A 16,898-nucleotide genomic window follows, 5' to 3' on the forward strand; every position below is an offset into this window, starting at 1 on the left:
AGTTTTAAAGAAGCTTAGGGATAATGAGAGTTCAACTTGATAACTAGACTATATCAACTTTAATGTGCAGTAGTATATATACAAAATTTTACATTATATTTTGGATATTTTATTTTTAGGTTTAAATCAAGTCACTCATGTAACTGAGGCGTATGTACTTAGTATAAAAATATAGCCAAATACAGAAAACCAAATCATTTTCTAATACAGTTGGATCTAAATGGAAATATCATGTGTAGATATACACATATACATCAAATGGCTAAGAAAATTTCAAGGCATGCTATTATTGCTAAGTTTCTAGTCTTATTTTACCTTTTATGGCATATAGCTCATGATAGAATTCTCTAGGAATATCTATAAACTTTTTCCTATGTGACACTAAGCTTTACATAATCCCATTTTGATTAAGTTTTGTACAAGCAAGTCCATTCATATAAAAGATATTATGTGGAATATGGATGTATCTTAGTCTACTCAATTAACAAGAGTGTTTTCTCTTTTCTTAAAAGATAGAATTCATCTGCAGGAAACAAATACTCTTCCTAAAGAATCAATAGAAATAGGCTAGTGCCACTTTTAAAAAAAGAAGTCAGGAACACAGAAAGGAAGGAAAGAAGGAAGGAAGGAAGGGAGGGAGGGAGGGAGGGAGGGAGGGAGGGAGGAAGGAAGGAAGGAAGAAAAGAAGGAAAGAAGGAAGGAAAGAAGGAAGGAAGGAAGGGAGGGAGGGAGGGAGGGAGGGAGGAAGGAAGGAAGGAAGAAAAGAAGGAAAGAAGGAAGGAAAGAAGGAAGGAAGGAAGGGAGGGAGGGAGGGAGGGAGGGAGGAAGGAAGAAAAGAAGGAAGGAAAAAGACAGGAATAAAGGAAGAATAAAAACTGCCAATAATTTCCTGATTTAAGGATTAGAGATTGGGTATAGAGCAAGTAAAGAACTGAGTTCTCTTTAGTTTAAAATAATTCACATTGATAAACAGTACTATGTATTTCACTTAATCCTCACAAGCGGTAAGGATTCCTAAGTGGTGAACACGTTAAACTTCAATGCACTTAAAAAATTCTTCCTTGCAAATTCTAAGTTTCAAGATGCAAGTTCTGTTTTCTTTAAAAAGAGTATACATACATATATATATATATTTTTTCTATACGGGTGTATAAATAATTAAAAACAGACATTTTTCTTTTTTTTGTTACCAATGCCACTGAAATTGATAACCACTATAAAGTATTAACTAGCAGTTTCAATCACAGAGTGGGACTGTGTTTGTTCTGAAAGATTCAGTCTCTCTGGAATGAATTTTTCTATTTTTTCAAGTGGGCCTCACTTCCATTTCCTTCTGAGTGCAATTCTACTTTTGTGTTTGTGGCAAGACTTGGTCTGAATTTGCAGAATATCTTAAGTTATTTAAATAGAATGTTATCTGCCTATACAATCTTACTAAAATAAAAACACCAAGACACATATATGAAAAGTAAATTTTAAATACAGTGAACAATAAACTGGGTGAATCTACTTAAGTTTCATAAATAAAGCTTATCTAAGCACATTTTATTAGACAACATGTTAACATTTAAAAATTAACTCTCTGGATCTACTTTCTAATTTGTATGCAATGTAAGGATGATGCTCTTTTTCAAGCTTTAAAAATCCACCATGCTTTTGTCAACTGCTGTCTGCTATCAGCAAGGTTATCTTTAGTGGTTCCACAGTGTGATTTTTTAAAAAAATATTTATATTAAAGTATCTTTAGTTTTACACAGAATTTTTTTCTTATTCCAAAGACTATACCTTATAAATGATGCTCATGTCATTACCCATTGTAGGGTAAAGGGCAGTCACTTAGGTCCCTGACATAATGTCACAGGGAAAGGAATTTTTAGTCAATGACAGGGGGGAAAATATATATATATCTGTATGTATGTGCCTATGTATGAAAGGTTAGCTTACATTATATTAGTAGGGTGATATTTATATATCTATATCTATAGATACGTAAATATAAGCTAGTCTTTTCCATTCTAATCTGGCCTCAGTTTGAAACAGAAAATAACCATTAGTAGTAAATTACAGACATGTTTTTACATCAGTAAACGTGAACTGCAAGTCTCAGTTCCTGAATCCCAAGATCCATGTCATTCCAGTTTTATGCTCCTGAGGTCATGAAAGACCTTTGGTGTCTCCCCTTCACAGAGAGAATCAGATCTGATAGAATATAATACCCGTATATTTAATCCTAGTATTTCTACAACTTTCTATAATTTTTTTCTTTGCCTTATTCTGAATGTTCTAGAGATATCAATTTTCTGATATTATTTTATCCTAATAGATAACAAAAGAGAAATCTACTTACAGCCAATCAACATGACACAAATTGAAAAGATTTTCTCCGAATTGGTGTTAGGCGACACATTCCCAAATCCCACGCTCGTTAAACTGCTGAAGGTAAAATAAAGTGCTGTGACATATTTGTCTTTAATGGACGGCCCAGAACTTGAGTCACTGTCATTGTAACGTTTCCCAATTTGTTGTCCTAAGGAATCCAACCATCCGATTTTGTCAGTCAGGTAGGGCCTTTCTACGTTCCCAATCGCATACCAAATGCAAGCCAGCCAGTGAGCAATCAGGGCAAATATACACATTAAGAGCATTAGAACAGCAGCCCCATATTCTGAATATCGATCAAGTTTTCGGGCCACTCTCACAAGACGAAGGAGTCGAGCTGTCTTCAAAAGACCAATTAACGTTGTTGTCTGTGGAAATAAATGTGCATGGTCAGAAACAGTTGGTAAACAATTCAGTGTATGTTCCTGTGAAGCAAAGTAAGTAGAAACAGGTTACAACAATATGGTAGCACTGAAGACGACTATGTATTTGAATGAAGTATTAAGGTTAGTTGTTGTTTTTTTTTTCTTAATTTTACAGCTGCTTTGGAAAGTACCTTGAAAGTTTGTAGTACATTAATTCAGTATCTTGGCATGTAAGACTTATGGGACAGAGGCTCTATCTGCTTGGTTTCATGCTCTAACCACATGCCTGGCACATAATGAATACTCAGTAAATCATTCATTCACCGACAAACATTCCAGAGTGTTACTGGTGGGCCTACCAAGGGCCACACACTGGGATTATAGTATTGAACAAACAGTCATGGTTACTTTTATAATAGAAAAAGACATTTATTTACTAGACAAAGTGTCTTATGAAGTGAAACAAGGGCTACTGTCTGTTGGGGAGAGATACATATTTTTAAAATAAACATATAATAAGATCATTTCAGAGAGGGAAGAGTGTGATGATGATAGTAAAACAGAGTGATATGATAGAGGATGTTCAGGGGCTTGGGTTGGGATGGGGACCACTTTAGAAAGGAAGACCAAAGAGAATCTTGCTGGGGGGCTGACATTAGAGTTTAGAAGTGTTTGAATAATGCGAAGGAACTAGTCAAGAAGGCAACTGGGAAACTTATTGGATGACTGCACGCATGCATGAAGTACTATATTTAAATTCATTTTTTCTTCCTAAATGTGTTGAATTGATAAATTGTTTCTTGATATCCCGATGATATTATGTGTTTTGCTTTGGGGTATGATATGTGTAACTAACTGCATGATTATTACTGACCAGGTATCTAATGATAGGACACTTCTATATAATAACAGGATACTTGACTGGTTGTTTGGATTTGAAATCTGATAAGTACAAATTACAAGTTCATTTCTTGGGTTTCCTAAATAATGTCAACTATAAGTACTATATAATTCACAGGGCATATAATTATTCCATAGTTACATGGTGTTTACCAATCAATTATTGAGTCATTTTGTGTTTATTGTTGTTGTTTATTTCTCAAAGTACATCCATCTGTGTTAAGAACACATATTTTAATTAAAGAAATAGCATGTGGTGTAACTATCACCCTATATCTTCATATTGACTTGGTGGAAAAAGAGCTCCAAATATCAAGAAAATATTTTCATTAACATTCTATAATAAGTGTTATAGTTTTTTTTCTTGTGCCAGAGTGGTCACAAGGGAAGGGAAGATTTCTCAGCCTCCCCTGACTTCTTTTCAGTTAGTATTCAAATCCTCTAGAGATGAGAGGAGCTTGTGTAGTTGAGATGTTCTTACCACAATTGGATTCTGGTCTTTGCTCATTTAGGGATGGGTGGAGAGGTGAGTCTTCTGTTTCCAAAGCTGAGTTATTATTCTTCAGGGTGCAATAAGGGAAACAGTATTTTCTTCATCACAAATTTAAAATTATATCTCTTCAAAGAATGAATGGTGAGTTTAAGTGAGTATGAGGTGTTTTCCTGGGAGAGATGTCAACTTTCCACTGTTTGTATTGTCAGTGTTTCAGCTTAGCAGTTATGAGTTAGAGCTTCAGAACAAACTTAGGTCTGAAATTCTGCTTCCATACCAGTGTGTCACCTTGGACAAGTTATTTACTTAATCTCTAAGTGTCAATTTTTTCATCTGTAAATGGTCATAATAATAACTCCTTCTAGGGTTGTAAGTAATACCCAGTAAATTTTAACTGTGTTTTTATTTGAATATCCCACACACTTTCGCTTCCATCACTAAGCAGGAACTTTATATTGTAAAATGGGTTGACAGAGCTATATATTTTCCAAACGTGTTACTTTGATAGCTGGAATTTCAAATGGAGGCTTTTGGACACTGGTCATTCAGCTCTCTATGGAAATTGCAGGGATTTTTAAAGACAAGAACGTCATCTAGATTCATTGACTACTCACACTCTGGTAACAGAAATCACTCTGGTTCAGCGTAACTCCATTTCTACATTTCACAGCTTAAGTTTGCATGTTTATTTTTCCTCCTAGCTTGGTTATCTATTTACTTGTGTTGAGAAATCAGAAATATTTGAGGGTTATTATTATTTGATTTATTATCAAAACTGCCTTTCATTGGAACAATATTTCTGAACCTCAAAATAAATCACATATGATGACATTTCTATAGGTATTTGGTTAACGAAGAGAAATGCTTCAAAACAAATGAGCTGTTTTAATAACATATTGTGATAAAAAGTACTAATGACTCTTCTGGCTGCAAAGATGGTAGAGTAAAGTGATGTTATGAAAAGAAAAGGAATCAAATCTGCTGTATATGCCACTTCCCTTATTTTTGCCTTCCCCCCAAAGAAACCTCTGGTGTTTCTTCTAGAGTTATGTCAGAATGAGGTGAAACCTAGATGACAGTAAGTTAAGATAAATAAATATAATATATAACAACACACAAATGACCTCTTTTCTGGACCAAAAAAGTTTTAAGAAATAAGGTACATGTTGAAGTCTCAAGCCAGCTGACACAAAATAACTGCAGAAGGAGGGGGAGATGGAAAAGAAAAGGGAGAGGGAGAGTATAAGGGTCGGGGAGAGAGATTACTTTCAGCTGCATCATAAGGATGAATGAATATTGACCTCAACAGTCAAAGCCATTCTCTTGTGATTCTGTAACGTGTACCCAAGCATAACTACATATGCTAGTTTGACAATGTAACAAATGACTTGGGCTTTTTTCTGTTGTTATCAAGATGCTGCTAACATGCCTGGGCATTCTTCCTTAGCTACAGTTGTGTACAGCACACCTTGTAGATGACACTTAGGCTTGCAATAACTCTTTCTTCTTCTTTAAATGTCTCTTTAAAGATTTAAGGCATTTTGCCCCAGATTACACAACAGAGAGAAGTGACTGCACCAAAATCTCAGAAAAAGTAGACTAAAAAATGATCCATCTCCTCTTTCAGATTTGTTGGAGGCTGTTAGTCTCCATAGTTTAGTTCAATGAGCTACTATCTTTGTATTATCTGCAAGTCAGAAATGGGACCAACAACTACCTTATAATTGTAGTTGTTGGCTGATTAGAATATCTTCAGAATGCATGGTTATCTCACAGTATATCTAATTTCATGTAATATCCAGACATGAAAATCTGTTTTTTTTTTTCATTTTTTGAAAATAGAAATAAAACTATCCTTAAACTAATGACAACTTTTAAATTGTAGAGGTAAAGAAGTTTCTCTTAGGTGGTATTTATTGAACTTTTCACTGGTAGACAAATATTGCCTTTATTGTTACTTTTGGTAGAGATTGAAAAGGCATAAAAGCTCACTGGAGGTAAGTGTAATCATTATTATGAAATATAAAGACATCATGATAAGAAATAAGATCTAGAAAACGGTTAACTATTTTGCAGTAGATTGAAACAAGGTCAACTGTTTTCCAGTCCTGCCCATGAATATATAGCAAAGGAGATAATAATAAACTCTAATAGGTCAACCCTCCACCTCATCAGTGCCCATGCCAGCTCAAAATTCAACTCCTTCACTGTGATTGAATGACATTTCAAACTCTTTTTTCCTGAATGCCACAGTAAAGAAGGCCTACTTGACTTTCATTTTGTCAGAATTTTCAAAAAATGTAAAATGATTCTTCCTCTGAAAATTTAATTATTCAAATTTCTGAGTAGCTGATGAATATCATCGAGTTTCAATTTTTAAAAATTGTACCCACATCCATAGTTCATTAAAGCCCTAGGTACATTTTTTTATATTGAGGTAAAAGTTAGTTTCCTTTATTAACTATGACTTTCTTAACTGAACTTTATATTAAAAATATATACTCTAAACAACTACAATTTTGTCAGTATGTTAGATACTAGACCCAGACTCAAGAAAACTATGTGATTTTTTTTTTTTACTAGACAATTCATAATAGTTCAGGCATTCTCTCTTAATGTAAGCGGAATTCTTTTTTGAAGAGCTGAAATTAGAATAGGTGATTTCTTATCAGTAGTAAACAACTCTCTACTTAAGAATAAGTTTGTTAATAGTTAAACTGAGAAAGCATCATTAATAAGAGAAAATCGCACGCTCAAGAATTTTTCAAAATAATTTTGAAAAATAATTCTTTCTTTTTAGTAAGCATTTTCAAATATCTTACATTTAAAATGTTTTATTTCAGAGGTTTACTCTCTAAAATCTTTGCCTATAGTTAGTGGATAGAATTATTCTTTTATAAGTGAGGAAATATAAGTACGTGATCTTTGGTTTTACCTACAGGTTGTTAGGATGAATTGTCATTGAAACTTTCTACTTAATCCATCATTCTGTCGTCTTTGTCAAGTAATATTTGGGTACAAATGGGGAAAAGGGAACACTTGGTGAGTAATACATTGCATAACTCCACACTCATGTTTTATTTTAGATTTCATTTCTATTCCCTCTAAGTTCTGGTACTTGTATTCATCATTCAATAAATTGCCCAATAAAACTCAATAGTATTGAAACTAGTTTCTATTTGTTTTGTTCAGCTTGAGTCACACTATTTCAATATTTCTAAAACACATTCACTACTACAATCAAAGAGCTATATTTTGAGTGTGTAAAAAACCTTGCGGGGGGGACACGTAGCTTAGCCTTTCTTAATCCGTACCAAACCTCACAAATTCCTCCAAAAATGGGCTTTAAAAAAGAAGATTTTAGGGACTTCCCTGGTGGTCCAGTGGTTAAGAATCCACCTTCCAATGCAGGGACGTGGGTTCGATCCCTGGCAGGGGAGCTAAGATCCCACGTGCCACAGGGCAACTAAGCCCGCGCTCCACAACTGCTGAGCCCGCGAGCTCTAGAGCCCGCGCGCCACAACAAAAAGATCCTGCATGCCGCTACAAAGACCTAAGACCTTATGCAGCCAAATAAATAAATATTTTAAAAATAATAAATAAAAAGATTTTACAACCTCCATTATTTAATAGCTTTTACTGTCAAGACACTTATTTTTATTTTGTTTTGTAATTAACATTCTATTTTGCTGCAATTTGACCTCTTTCTCTTTAGTTATAGTAACATGGAAAACTGGTTATCAAATGATTCTAAATAGTATTAGGCAAATGTTACAGTAAATAAACAATTATGAATGTTATATTTTTAAAATTGGAATTTGACTTGTTCTGGAAACATTTAACCAAAAATTGTATCTTATGCCATCTTTAGCAAATTTTATCAGTGGATCACATGTAAATAATGGATAAGTGATGAACTTAATGCAAAATTTTTTGATGGAATACACTTATATTTCCTTAGTTCAAAAATTATTCCATTGTGGATCCTGTGTGTCTTTACTTGTCATGGCACAGATTTTTGGAGACATGACCAGTAGCCTCAAATACAAGCCAATGGAAACTTCTGCCTTAATTCCCAAGAACTATCTAATAAGAGACTTTATGTGTAGACACATATATGCATGCAGGTCTTCAAAATGTTCTTTGTCACTTAACTTTGAACATGAGTATGTCTAATGTTTTAGAAATTCATTTCCAACAAACTAATGACAACTATTGTAGATATCAGGTTCGGAAAGAATCCTGACAAGATGATCAGAGTTTCTATACAGAGGCCTGCTACGTTTTTCCTTGTATCCACTCCATGATTCACCTATCAGACTAATGAAGCAAACATATCAATGTGAGCTGAAACTCCTCTTTTCTATGAACTTTCTGTCAAAGGCCTTGCCTGCATTCAGAATTCATGAAAAATAGCAGTGAAGTGTGAAAGGAGAGAGGTCAACAAAGCAAGTAATTAATCAAAAGAATACTACTAATTTTCAGGGGAGGAAGAGTTTAATGAAGCATGTAACTAAACAGGGAGCTCTAGATTCTAACTACTAGTATCTCTGAAAGTAAAATTTGCCACAGAGAAGCAAACTATGGAAAAATTTGAGGCAGATAATGAAAAGTTGACTTTCTGGAGACTGAACCAATAATATTGTTCCTTCACATCAATGATACTGAGGTAATTAGCTATGGATGGCATGATGCTTGATGATGCAAAAATTAAGAAGTAGAGAATCTTTTCCTTGGTCTGTCCAGATGGCATTAGCATCAGGAAGATATTAGTATTAATGACACAGGCAAGCCCAGTTACTGCCACTATTCATTTTCAATGACAACGGGTCTTGTGGTATTTGTATACTATATGGTATACAGCACAGCTATATCAGTAAACGTTTGTAGTTATCACAGTCACAGTGTTTCTAGATGTCTAAATATTAATATATGCATATAAACATATCTATCTGTATAAATGCATGTATATACATATATATCAATACATTTATAAGCACACACATATCTATGCAACCCTTTATTAAAATGCAAATATAAAAAACCTAACAACATCCCATTTAATATTGAATTTATTGTTTAAATATGGACTTCCTCATTATCAGTAGGTACAAGCATCTGATAACCTCATTATATCTTTTTATGCAGACATGCCTGAAGTATTTACATATTCTACTAGGTATTTTATTATGAGCATTTCTTTTTTCCTTTATATTAAGGGTGAGCATTATATATTATATTTGTGAAATTATGTATGTAAGAAAGCTATATTATCTATGACTTTTATTTAACAATAGTAGAAAGGGGCATTATAAAATATTTGTTATGTTAGCTCTGATAGGGCTGGAAACCAACACTTTATAGCTCCATGCCTCTAACGGGCATGACCTTTCTACCCTTTCTACCTGGAAGACTTCCACTGGTAATCAGAAACTTCCCCTTCCATGCTCACATGTCCCCTTGAATATAGTACTATTAAAGCTGTTATCAGATAGTACTCTACCTGCTCATCCGCTGCTCTCCCAGTCTAGGATAGTAGGGTCCTCGTCTCACTCTTTTCTATAAACTCAGAGTCTAGTGCATTGGCACTTAGGACTTTTTCAATAAATGCTAATCGAATGAATGAACCTACTTGAGAAGGGAGTTACCATAACCTTTTCTAGAAATGGCAAAATGAATTAGGTCAATTCTTGTTAAAACTATTGAAAATTTACTTGAAACTCTAATCAGTAAAGCAGATAAAATCAAGCTACTCTTTGTATAGTGGAGATGGATGGTTCTGAGTCTTATCAGCCTGTCTTCTGTCAACCTTTGAGGGCCTCTGAGACTCTCGGGCACCTCCATGAAACCCCAGTTTGAAAAACCCTGGACTAGATTACCCCTCATCAGAGTGACCTCTAGCTTAATGATTTTAGAATTTGTCACTTGATTTGGGGGCCAAAATCCAAAGAGGTTTTTTTTTTCATATTCATATGATGAAACTTTCCAAATTAGTCCATTTGAATGTAAGATCTCTTTTCTCTGGAAGCATTTCTTTTCTTTTTTTCTCAGAAACAAAAATGAATGCTGAATAGCTTTTATATTCTTGTAATATGGTATATTATATATTTTTGGGGAAATTTTATTCTGAAATATCATTACATCCTGAAAATCCTGATTATAGTTATGGTTTGTATGTAAAAGGGGTATCTTCATTGTCACTCTTGAAAAATGTATGAAGTACTCCAATCCATCACTGGTCTTGTTACCCTTCATAGTTGATTTTTTGTTGTTGTTGTTGCTATCCATGGGTACTTTTATTTATTAGAGAAGAAATTAACCATTCACACTAGAGGCTACAGAAGGAAATTAGCTTAATTTTGCAGTTCTAGAACAACCTTCACAATAAGGGGTTCTGAAATTTTCACAGAGTGAAGAGGGGAAAAGGAGAGAGAGAAAATCATTTAGAACGGTGTTTCCCAAATTTGGCTACTTTCACAGACATATTCTTGGGGGAGGGGGATACAAGTTTTCTATGATAACATTTAAAATTTTATGTTTTACTTTTGTTTATAATCTAAACAAACTTATACACACTTGCTAAGGATCCCTGGACAACCATCTTACATAACAGAGTGTTGCTACGTGATCCCAGCATCGGCTGTTGTACCTCTGATCCCTGTGGCACCAAGTGAGGACCTCACTTGTCATGTGACGTCTCTCAAATTGGGCGCTCAGACCCTTCGCGGAATTGAACATTTCCTGTGAGATCTGTGAGTTGTCAAGTTTCAGAACACCGTTAAAGTAGGATAGGGTGGGGTGGGGATGGTGGCTAGGGAGACACCCTTTGACAATACACATTCAAAATACCTACTGATTTCATAATGCAAATCCTATAAAGTTAAACTCAACAAAATAAGTTTCAGACAGTAGCAGAAAACCAACTATAGATTCATCCTAGGGTGCCTGTGATACACTTGGTTGAGAAACACTGATGTAGAGGTAGAAGAGTCCCATGGAGAACAGTTTGCAAGAAATGTGTGCCAAAGAGAAGGAACATCTTTTGGGTCAGTGAGTGAATCCTAAGCCATAACTTGTCATGGTCTTTTGGAGCCCTAAGGGCTGATCCACAAGAAACCCAAGATATCCATCAAACTTCTCAGACCTGTCACTTTGGGCAGGTTGGTCCACTTTTAATACTGAGTCAAAGGAAGAAAAAGCTCTTTTTGCCCCCAACCTGCCCCCCTCCCCCTTTATTTGGGTTAACATATTTCAGAATTTTAAGTAAACAGTTGCTGTAGTTTGGTAAAAGTAGCCCCAGGCCCATCCACAAGGAAGTTTCATTGCTGATTCTTTATGCTCCTTCCAGACCCACCCCTCCACTTGCTATCCTTGATGCAGACCTACTTCTCCCTACCACATACCCCAAATTCCTGTGCTTTGCAAGACAATAACTGTCCCCAAAACATTTCCTTTCTGTCTCTTTCTTCAGGATTCCTAGCTGCAACTAGCTAATCTAATAACTACTATATGATAGTCTATCAATAAATCTCAATAAGTCTACTCAGTAAATCTTGTTGAATAATTTAGATATTTATGGATTAATGTGGTAACATGTACGTTTTTAAAGGAAGACTTCATTAAGAAACAGGGACTTTAATCCAAAGGGATGGGAAGGAGAAAAGAAGTAACCTTTGGTAAGCAAGTACTACCTACCTGCTACTGGTCTAGTCTCTTCATATATGCTGCTTTATTTTTAGAAATCACAAGAACCTACCTCTCACCATTTTACAGAAAAGAAATAAAGTCCTAAATGAATTAAATATCTTGCTTAAATACAGCAAGTAAGAGGCACAAAGGCGAATCAAACCCAGGTGTGTCTGACTCCAAAGCCAGGATCCTTCCCATATCATATCTCATTTCAAAAGGGAGAGGAGCAGCTTTGGAAACAGGGAGGAATCCGGGAAATTATACAAATCAGAGTGAAGAACTGAAATCGCTTTACTTGAGGCAAACTTCATCTTTTCCTTTATGCTACATGAGAAAGATGATCCAGACACCATTTTCCCCCAAGACTATTTCATCCTATATTAATGTGAACCACATAAATTTTCTCTTGTTTCAGCTCACTTGAAGTTCTGTCTGAAACAGTGATTACTTGAATTACATACTTTAATAAACTTTTATTTTCAAGTGATGATATAGTAACTGAAATTAAACTGATCAAGTGCTGCATCTTAGAATAATCAGCATATTCTAATACTCACTTGTTTGATTGCTATTGATTAAATATCATTGGTAAATCAACCTCCCCTAACAATCTTGTCTGCCTATTTATTGTTTACCCATTCTTTCATTTCACTAAGCTGAAATTTAATTTGCTGTTGGTGTATATATTTTAAAATTTGAAAGTGAGGTTTTACTCTATTTATCAATAAGAACTTATTTGGTGTAATTACATGGATTCACCCATTGTAAGAAAATCATAAAGATAAATATTGGTAAAGAAGTATTTCACTTTCTTGCCTTTTAATTAAAAACCAAAGTTAGGAATATCTAACATTAAGAGTTCAACTAGTTTAATAACAGCTGATTTTTTTTGAGTATTTTGCTAGAGTTTTACATATATTATCTCATTAGAGTTTCAAATTAAGAAAAAAAACTTAAGCAGGGAAAGTAATATTATCATCCTTATAGATGCAGAAAGTCAAGTTTGAGACTTTGTCTAAGGTTTGTAGAATCCAGGAAGAATATATTGTTTCATTACCCTGCTCTTAATTCATCCACAGTTAGATGGACATGCTCTGTGGGAGAGAATTTACTTCTAAACCTATTGTTTCCCTTGGCTGAGGAGAATTCTCTTGTCCTCAAGTGCTAATTGGTTAGGGAGCAGCCATCTGCAGAGGGCATTTATGATATTTGATCTCCTCTTGAAAAAAAACCAAAACGATGGTGAGGCACTGACTGATTCTTAGGTAGAAAAGGACGCTGAATTTTAGTTCTTTTTTTTTGGCCACGCTGCGTGGTTTGTGGGATCTCAGTTCCTGACCAAGGATTGAACCCAGGACCAGGGCAGTGAAAGCACAGAGTCCTAACCACTGGACCACCAGGGAATTCCTGACCCTGAATTTAAAAAATTCAACACACCCAGGTTATCTTTCTCAATCTAATCCCTTAGATCTACTTTCACACCTTCTGTAAAAGTTTGTCATAGAATCCAGAAAATTTATTTACAAAAAATTAGTGTAATAAATTGGACAAGATTTTAGGAGAACATAACTTGTTTTAGATCAAAGAACACTTTGAGAAGAATCTGATTAAAAATATGGACTTTCTATCCAGAATATGCACATCCACTTGTCACATTTCCTTAAAATTTCCAACTTTAGGGGACTTTCCTGGTGGTCCAGTGGCTAAGACTCTGCGCTCCCAATGCAGGGGGCCCAGGTTCAATCCCTGGTTAGGGAACTAGATCCCACACCCCGCGACTTAGAGATCACATGCCACAACTAAGATCCCATGTGTGGCAACAAAGATCCCTCATGCTGCAACTAAGACCCGGCACAGACAAATAAATAAATATTTAAAATAAAAAATAATAGGGTGAAATAATATTTTTAAGAAATTTCCAACTTTATAAGATAGTGGGGACACAAGAAATATTCTCCAACCTAGGTATTATTATGATTATTATGATTATTTATTATTATTTTTTTGCGGTACGCAGGCCTCTCCTGTTGCGGAGCACAGGCTGCGGACACGCAGGCTCAGAGGCCATGGCTCACGGGCCCAGCCGCTCCGCGGCATGTGGGATCTTCCCGGACCGGGGCACGAACCCGTGTCCCCTGCATCGGCAGGCGGACTCTCAACCGCTGCGCCACCAGGGAAGCCCCCAACCTAGGTATTATTTAAGAGAGAGTTTTGAATAAAACATTTCAGAAGATGCCTCTTACACATAATTTGAACATAAAACAAGTTCCTGCTCTTGCAAATCACAATTATGAGTTAAGAAAGAAAGAGGCATCTTCATCTTTGACAGTTTTATACCCATAAAGTTAATATGTAGAAATTATACATTCTGGGAATGTGCTATGTGCTATGAAACGCTTGTCTCAAAGTTTAATTTGTTGTTTAAAAGATAGTCTTTACTATTTCTTAGCAAAAATAGAAAGCATTGTGAATTATTTGCAATGGCAAACATGTTCCATTTCATTTTATAGCATTTCCAATTGAAAATGAATTTTATCTGTGTGATATAGAAAGTTTGTAAAGCAACCGCTGTTTTTGCAGTTAAAATAGCTTCATTTTTATAACTTCAATCTTTCAGAAAATAAGATTCTTAAGCAGCTCTTACCTCATCAGAACCAGATCCAAAAATCAGCAAGTCAAAAGGAATCGCTGCAACCATGTCAATCAGGAACCAGCCTTTGAAGTAGTGTATTGCTATTTTGGCTGGATCACTTACCACTTCTTCATTTTGATTTACATACGTTGTTCTGAAGTTTATTAGAATATCTATGATAAACATAATATCCACAATTAAGTCTACCACATTCAAAGGGCTACAGGAATAGCCACATTCTCGTCTTTTCTGTTCTTCTCTGTCATTGAGGAGAAAGGCTGCAGAGTAGGGAGTGAATATAGCAGTGTATATGACCAGCAGCAGAATAAGCCAATCCCAGACGGCCTTGAAAGGACTGTAGTGCAATATTGTAAACTTGTTGATGCGTGGTGCCTGCAGTTTATATTCTGGTAGGACGTCTGCTCCTAAAGAGAGAACCTGAATACAGAAAAGAGAATCATACACTACATAAAAATGTGATCATTTAATCTCCAAATCTATAAAAATATTAAGGTAATTATACAGCAAAATCTTCTAGAAAAAAATCATGGAATTGTGAAGTATGTACATTTAAAGGAACCCATATAAGCCCCTACCATCCAGTATATTTGACCCCAGAAAACCTCATTGGTGTTTCTTGATAAATATAATTTTCACTAAAAAATAGTGAATCTTGTCACTGAGATACTAAGGAATGGGTTACTGGTTCCTTTGGAACATACTACTACTCAGAAATAAAAATACATAGCAGTTTTTAGAAAATCATAAAATCAGTTTAATACATGAATAATTGTTTTCAAACTTAAGAAGTGATTGGCTGTAATGATTAGAAACAGTCTACTTGGATTCATGGTCATATTTAATTTACATATATTTAATTTATAATTAAACTTTGAAAAATTAAACTCAACTCATTCAAATCTTTAATTAAAATTTCCCACCTGCAAATCTGTTTTTAACATTAGAATAAAAGGGACATGGGATTAAAATAAACACAAAGGAGACTTTTTCCTAAAAGGTTGGATTATTTTATATTCTGGGACAAATATACTTTCACTTGAACTCCTTCATCACATTTAAAGAACCATGTGGAAAGAATGGTGCAAGGAGATATTCAGAATATTGATCTGGAGAGGCTGCAAGATTAGCCATCAAGGGTACTTAAACTCTAAGATTCATTCTACTTAATAAAGCATTGGGTAGACTAAAATAATTCACCTTTTAGAGTCTTAGTTTATCTGAAAAAATAAGAGCTAAACTTGAATTGTGACACTACCCAGTAGAAAATTTCCATGTAGATTTTAACTTGTTTATAATAATAAATTATCACGGCAAATTTCAATTTTAAGTCTCATTTTCATTGTCATATACCATACGTTTTTTCACATACGAGTTACTGTTCTTATCTTAAAAAGAACTTGAGAAGTTAAATAACCCCAAATGAAGTGAAACATGACTTTTAAATATAACCTTAGTTCAGTTAAAATAGAAAAAGCTGTTTTTAGATAACAGCTAAACTGATTTAATTAGCTTTGAAAAAAATAATAAAGAATTGAGTGTAAAGCCCAGAGTAAATTTGAACTACAATTATATGGTGGAAAAGGAATATTATTTTAAGTTGTGAGAAATGACAGGAATTATTAGTCAAAGAGAACTCTGGAAAATAAGTGACTTCACTGTTTATGAAATACTAAAAATCCTTAGAATCCAAGATCGGTATCTATATCTGTATCTATATCTATATCTAACTTCCAATATCCAAATAAGAATAATGTTTGGATAATCTATCAATTGGTAAGTGCAGACTGATAGAACTCTATCCTGTTATGCTTAATATAGAAACCAATGTATGATATTTTGGTTTGGAAGGAATGGATCATCTTATAAGACATCATTATGTAATGTTCCTTTCTCAAAAACCGGGGACTACTCAGTATGTAGAAAGTAAAATCCGAAACCTTATTTTGGCTCTCAAAGTCATCTAAAATATGGACACATTCTATCTTTCAGTTCCTTCTCCTATTCTCTGTGCACTCAGTTTACTCTGGCAACATGACTACATTTTTGAGATCTTCCCAAATCCCTGAAGTCACAAATTTCTCTCATTAAAAAAAAAAGAGTATATAATCATCCAAAGAGAACAAAAAAAATTATTTCTAAATATGGGGATATTGTCTGAGCTTGCTTCCTGATTAAGTTTCATACTTCTGATACCTATCTCCCAGACGGGACTATTTGAATACTTGTTTTAGCAGAAGTATAAGTTAGAATACATCCAGCACCTTGGAGTTATCCTTGAGAACTAAAAACTGTGGGTGGAACTCTTTCCATCCCACATATGCAAACATTCATTTAACAGTTAGAAGACTGTTGTGCTAAGAGTGGAGACTGAAAAACTGGGAAGACACTGTCCCTGAAATCACAGTTTATTGTCTATTGG

At 34.6% G+C, this 16,898-nt stretch overlaps 1 protein-coding gene across 1 annotated transcript in view; it reads right to left on the bottom strand.

Moving 5' to 3' along the window:
• Positions 1-16,898, bottom strand: part of KCNH7 (potassium voltage-gated channel subfamily H member 7) — a 456,073-nt gene that overhangs the window by 51,810 nt on the left and 387,365 nt on the right. The window contains exons 7-8 of the mRNA XM_065880238.1: positions 14,471-14,896; positions 2,348-2,747 (exon numbers count right to left, since the gene is read on the bottom strand). Of these exons, the coding sequence (XP_065736310.1) occupies positions 2,348-2,747; positions 14,471-14,896 (826 nt within the window). The remainder of the gene's footprint in view (positions 1-2,347; positions 2,748-14,470; positions 14,897-16,898) is intronic.

The sequence above is a fragment of the Phocoena phocoena genome, chromosome 7 (assembly GCF_963924675.1).
Source record: "Phocoena phocoena chromosome 7, mPhoPho1.1, whole genome shotgun sequence".
In the NCBI taxonomy this organism is placed as follows: Eukaryota; Metazoa; Chordata; class Mammalia; order Artiodactyla; family Phocoenidae; genus Phocoena; species Phocoena phocoena.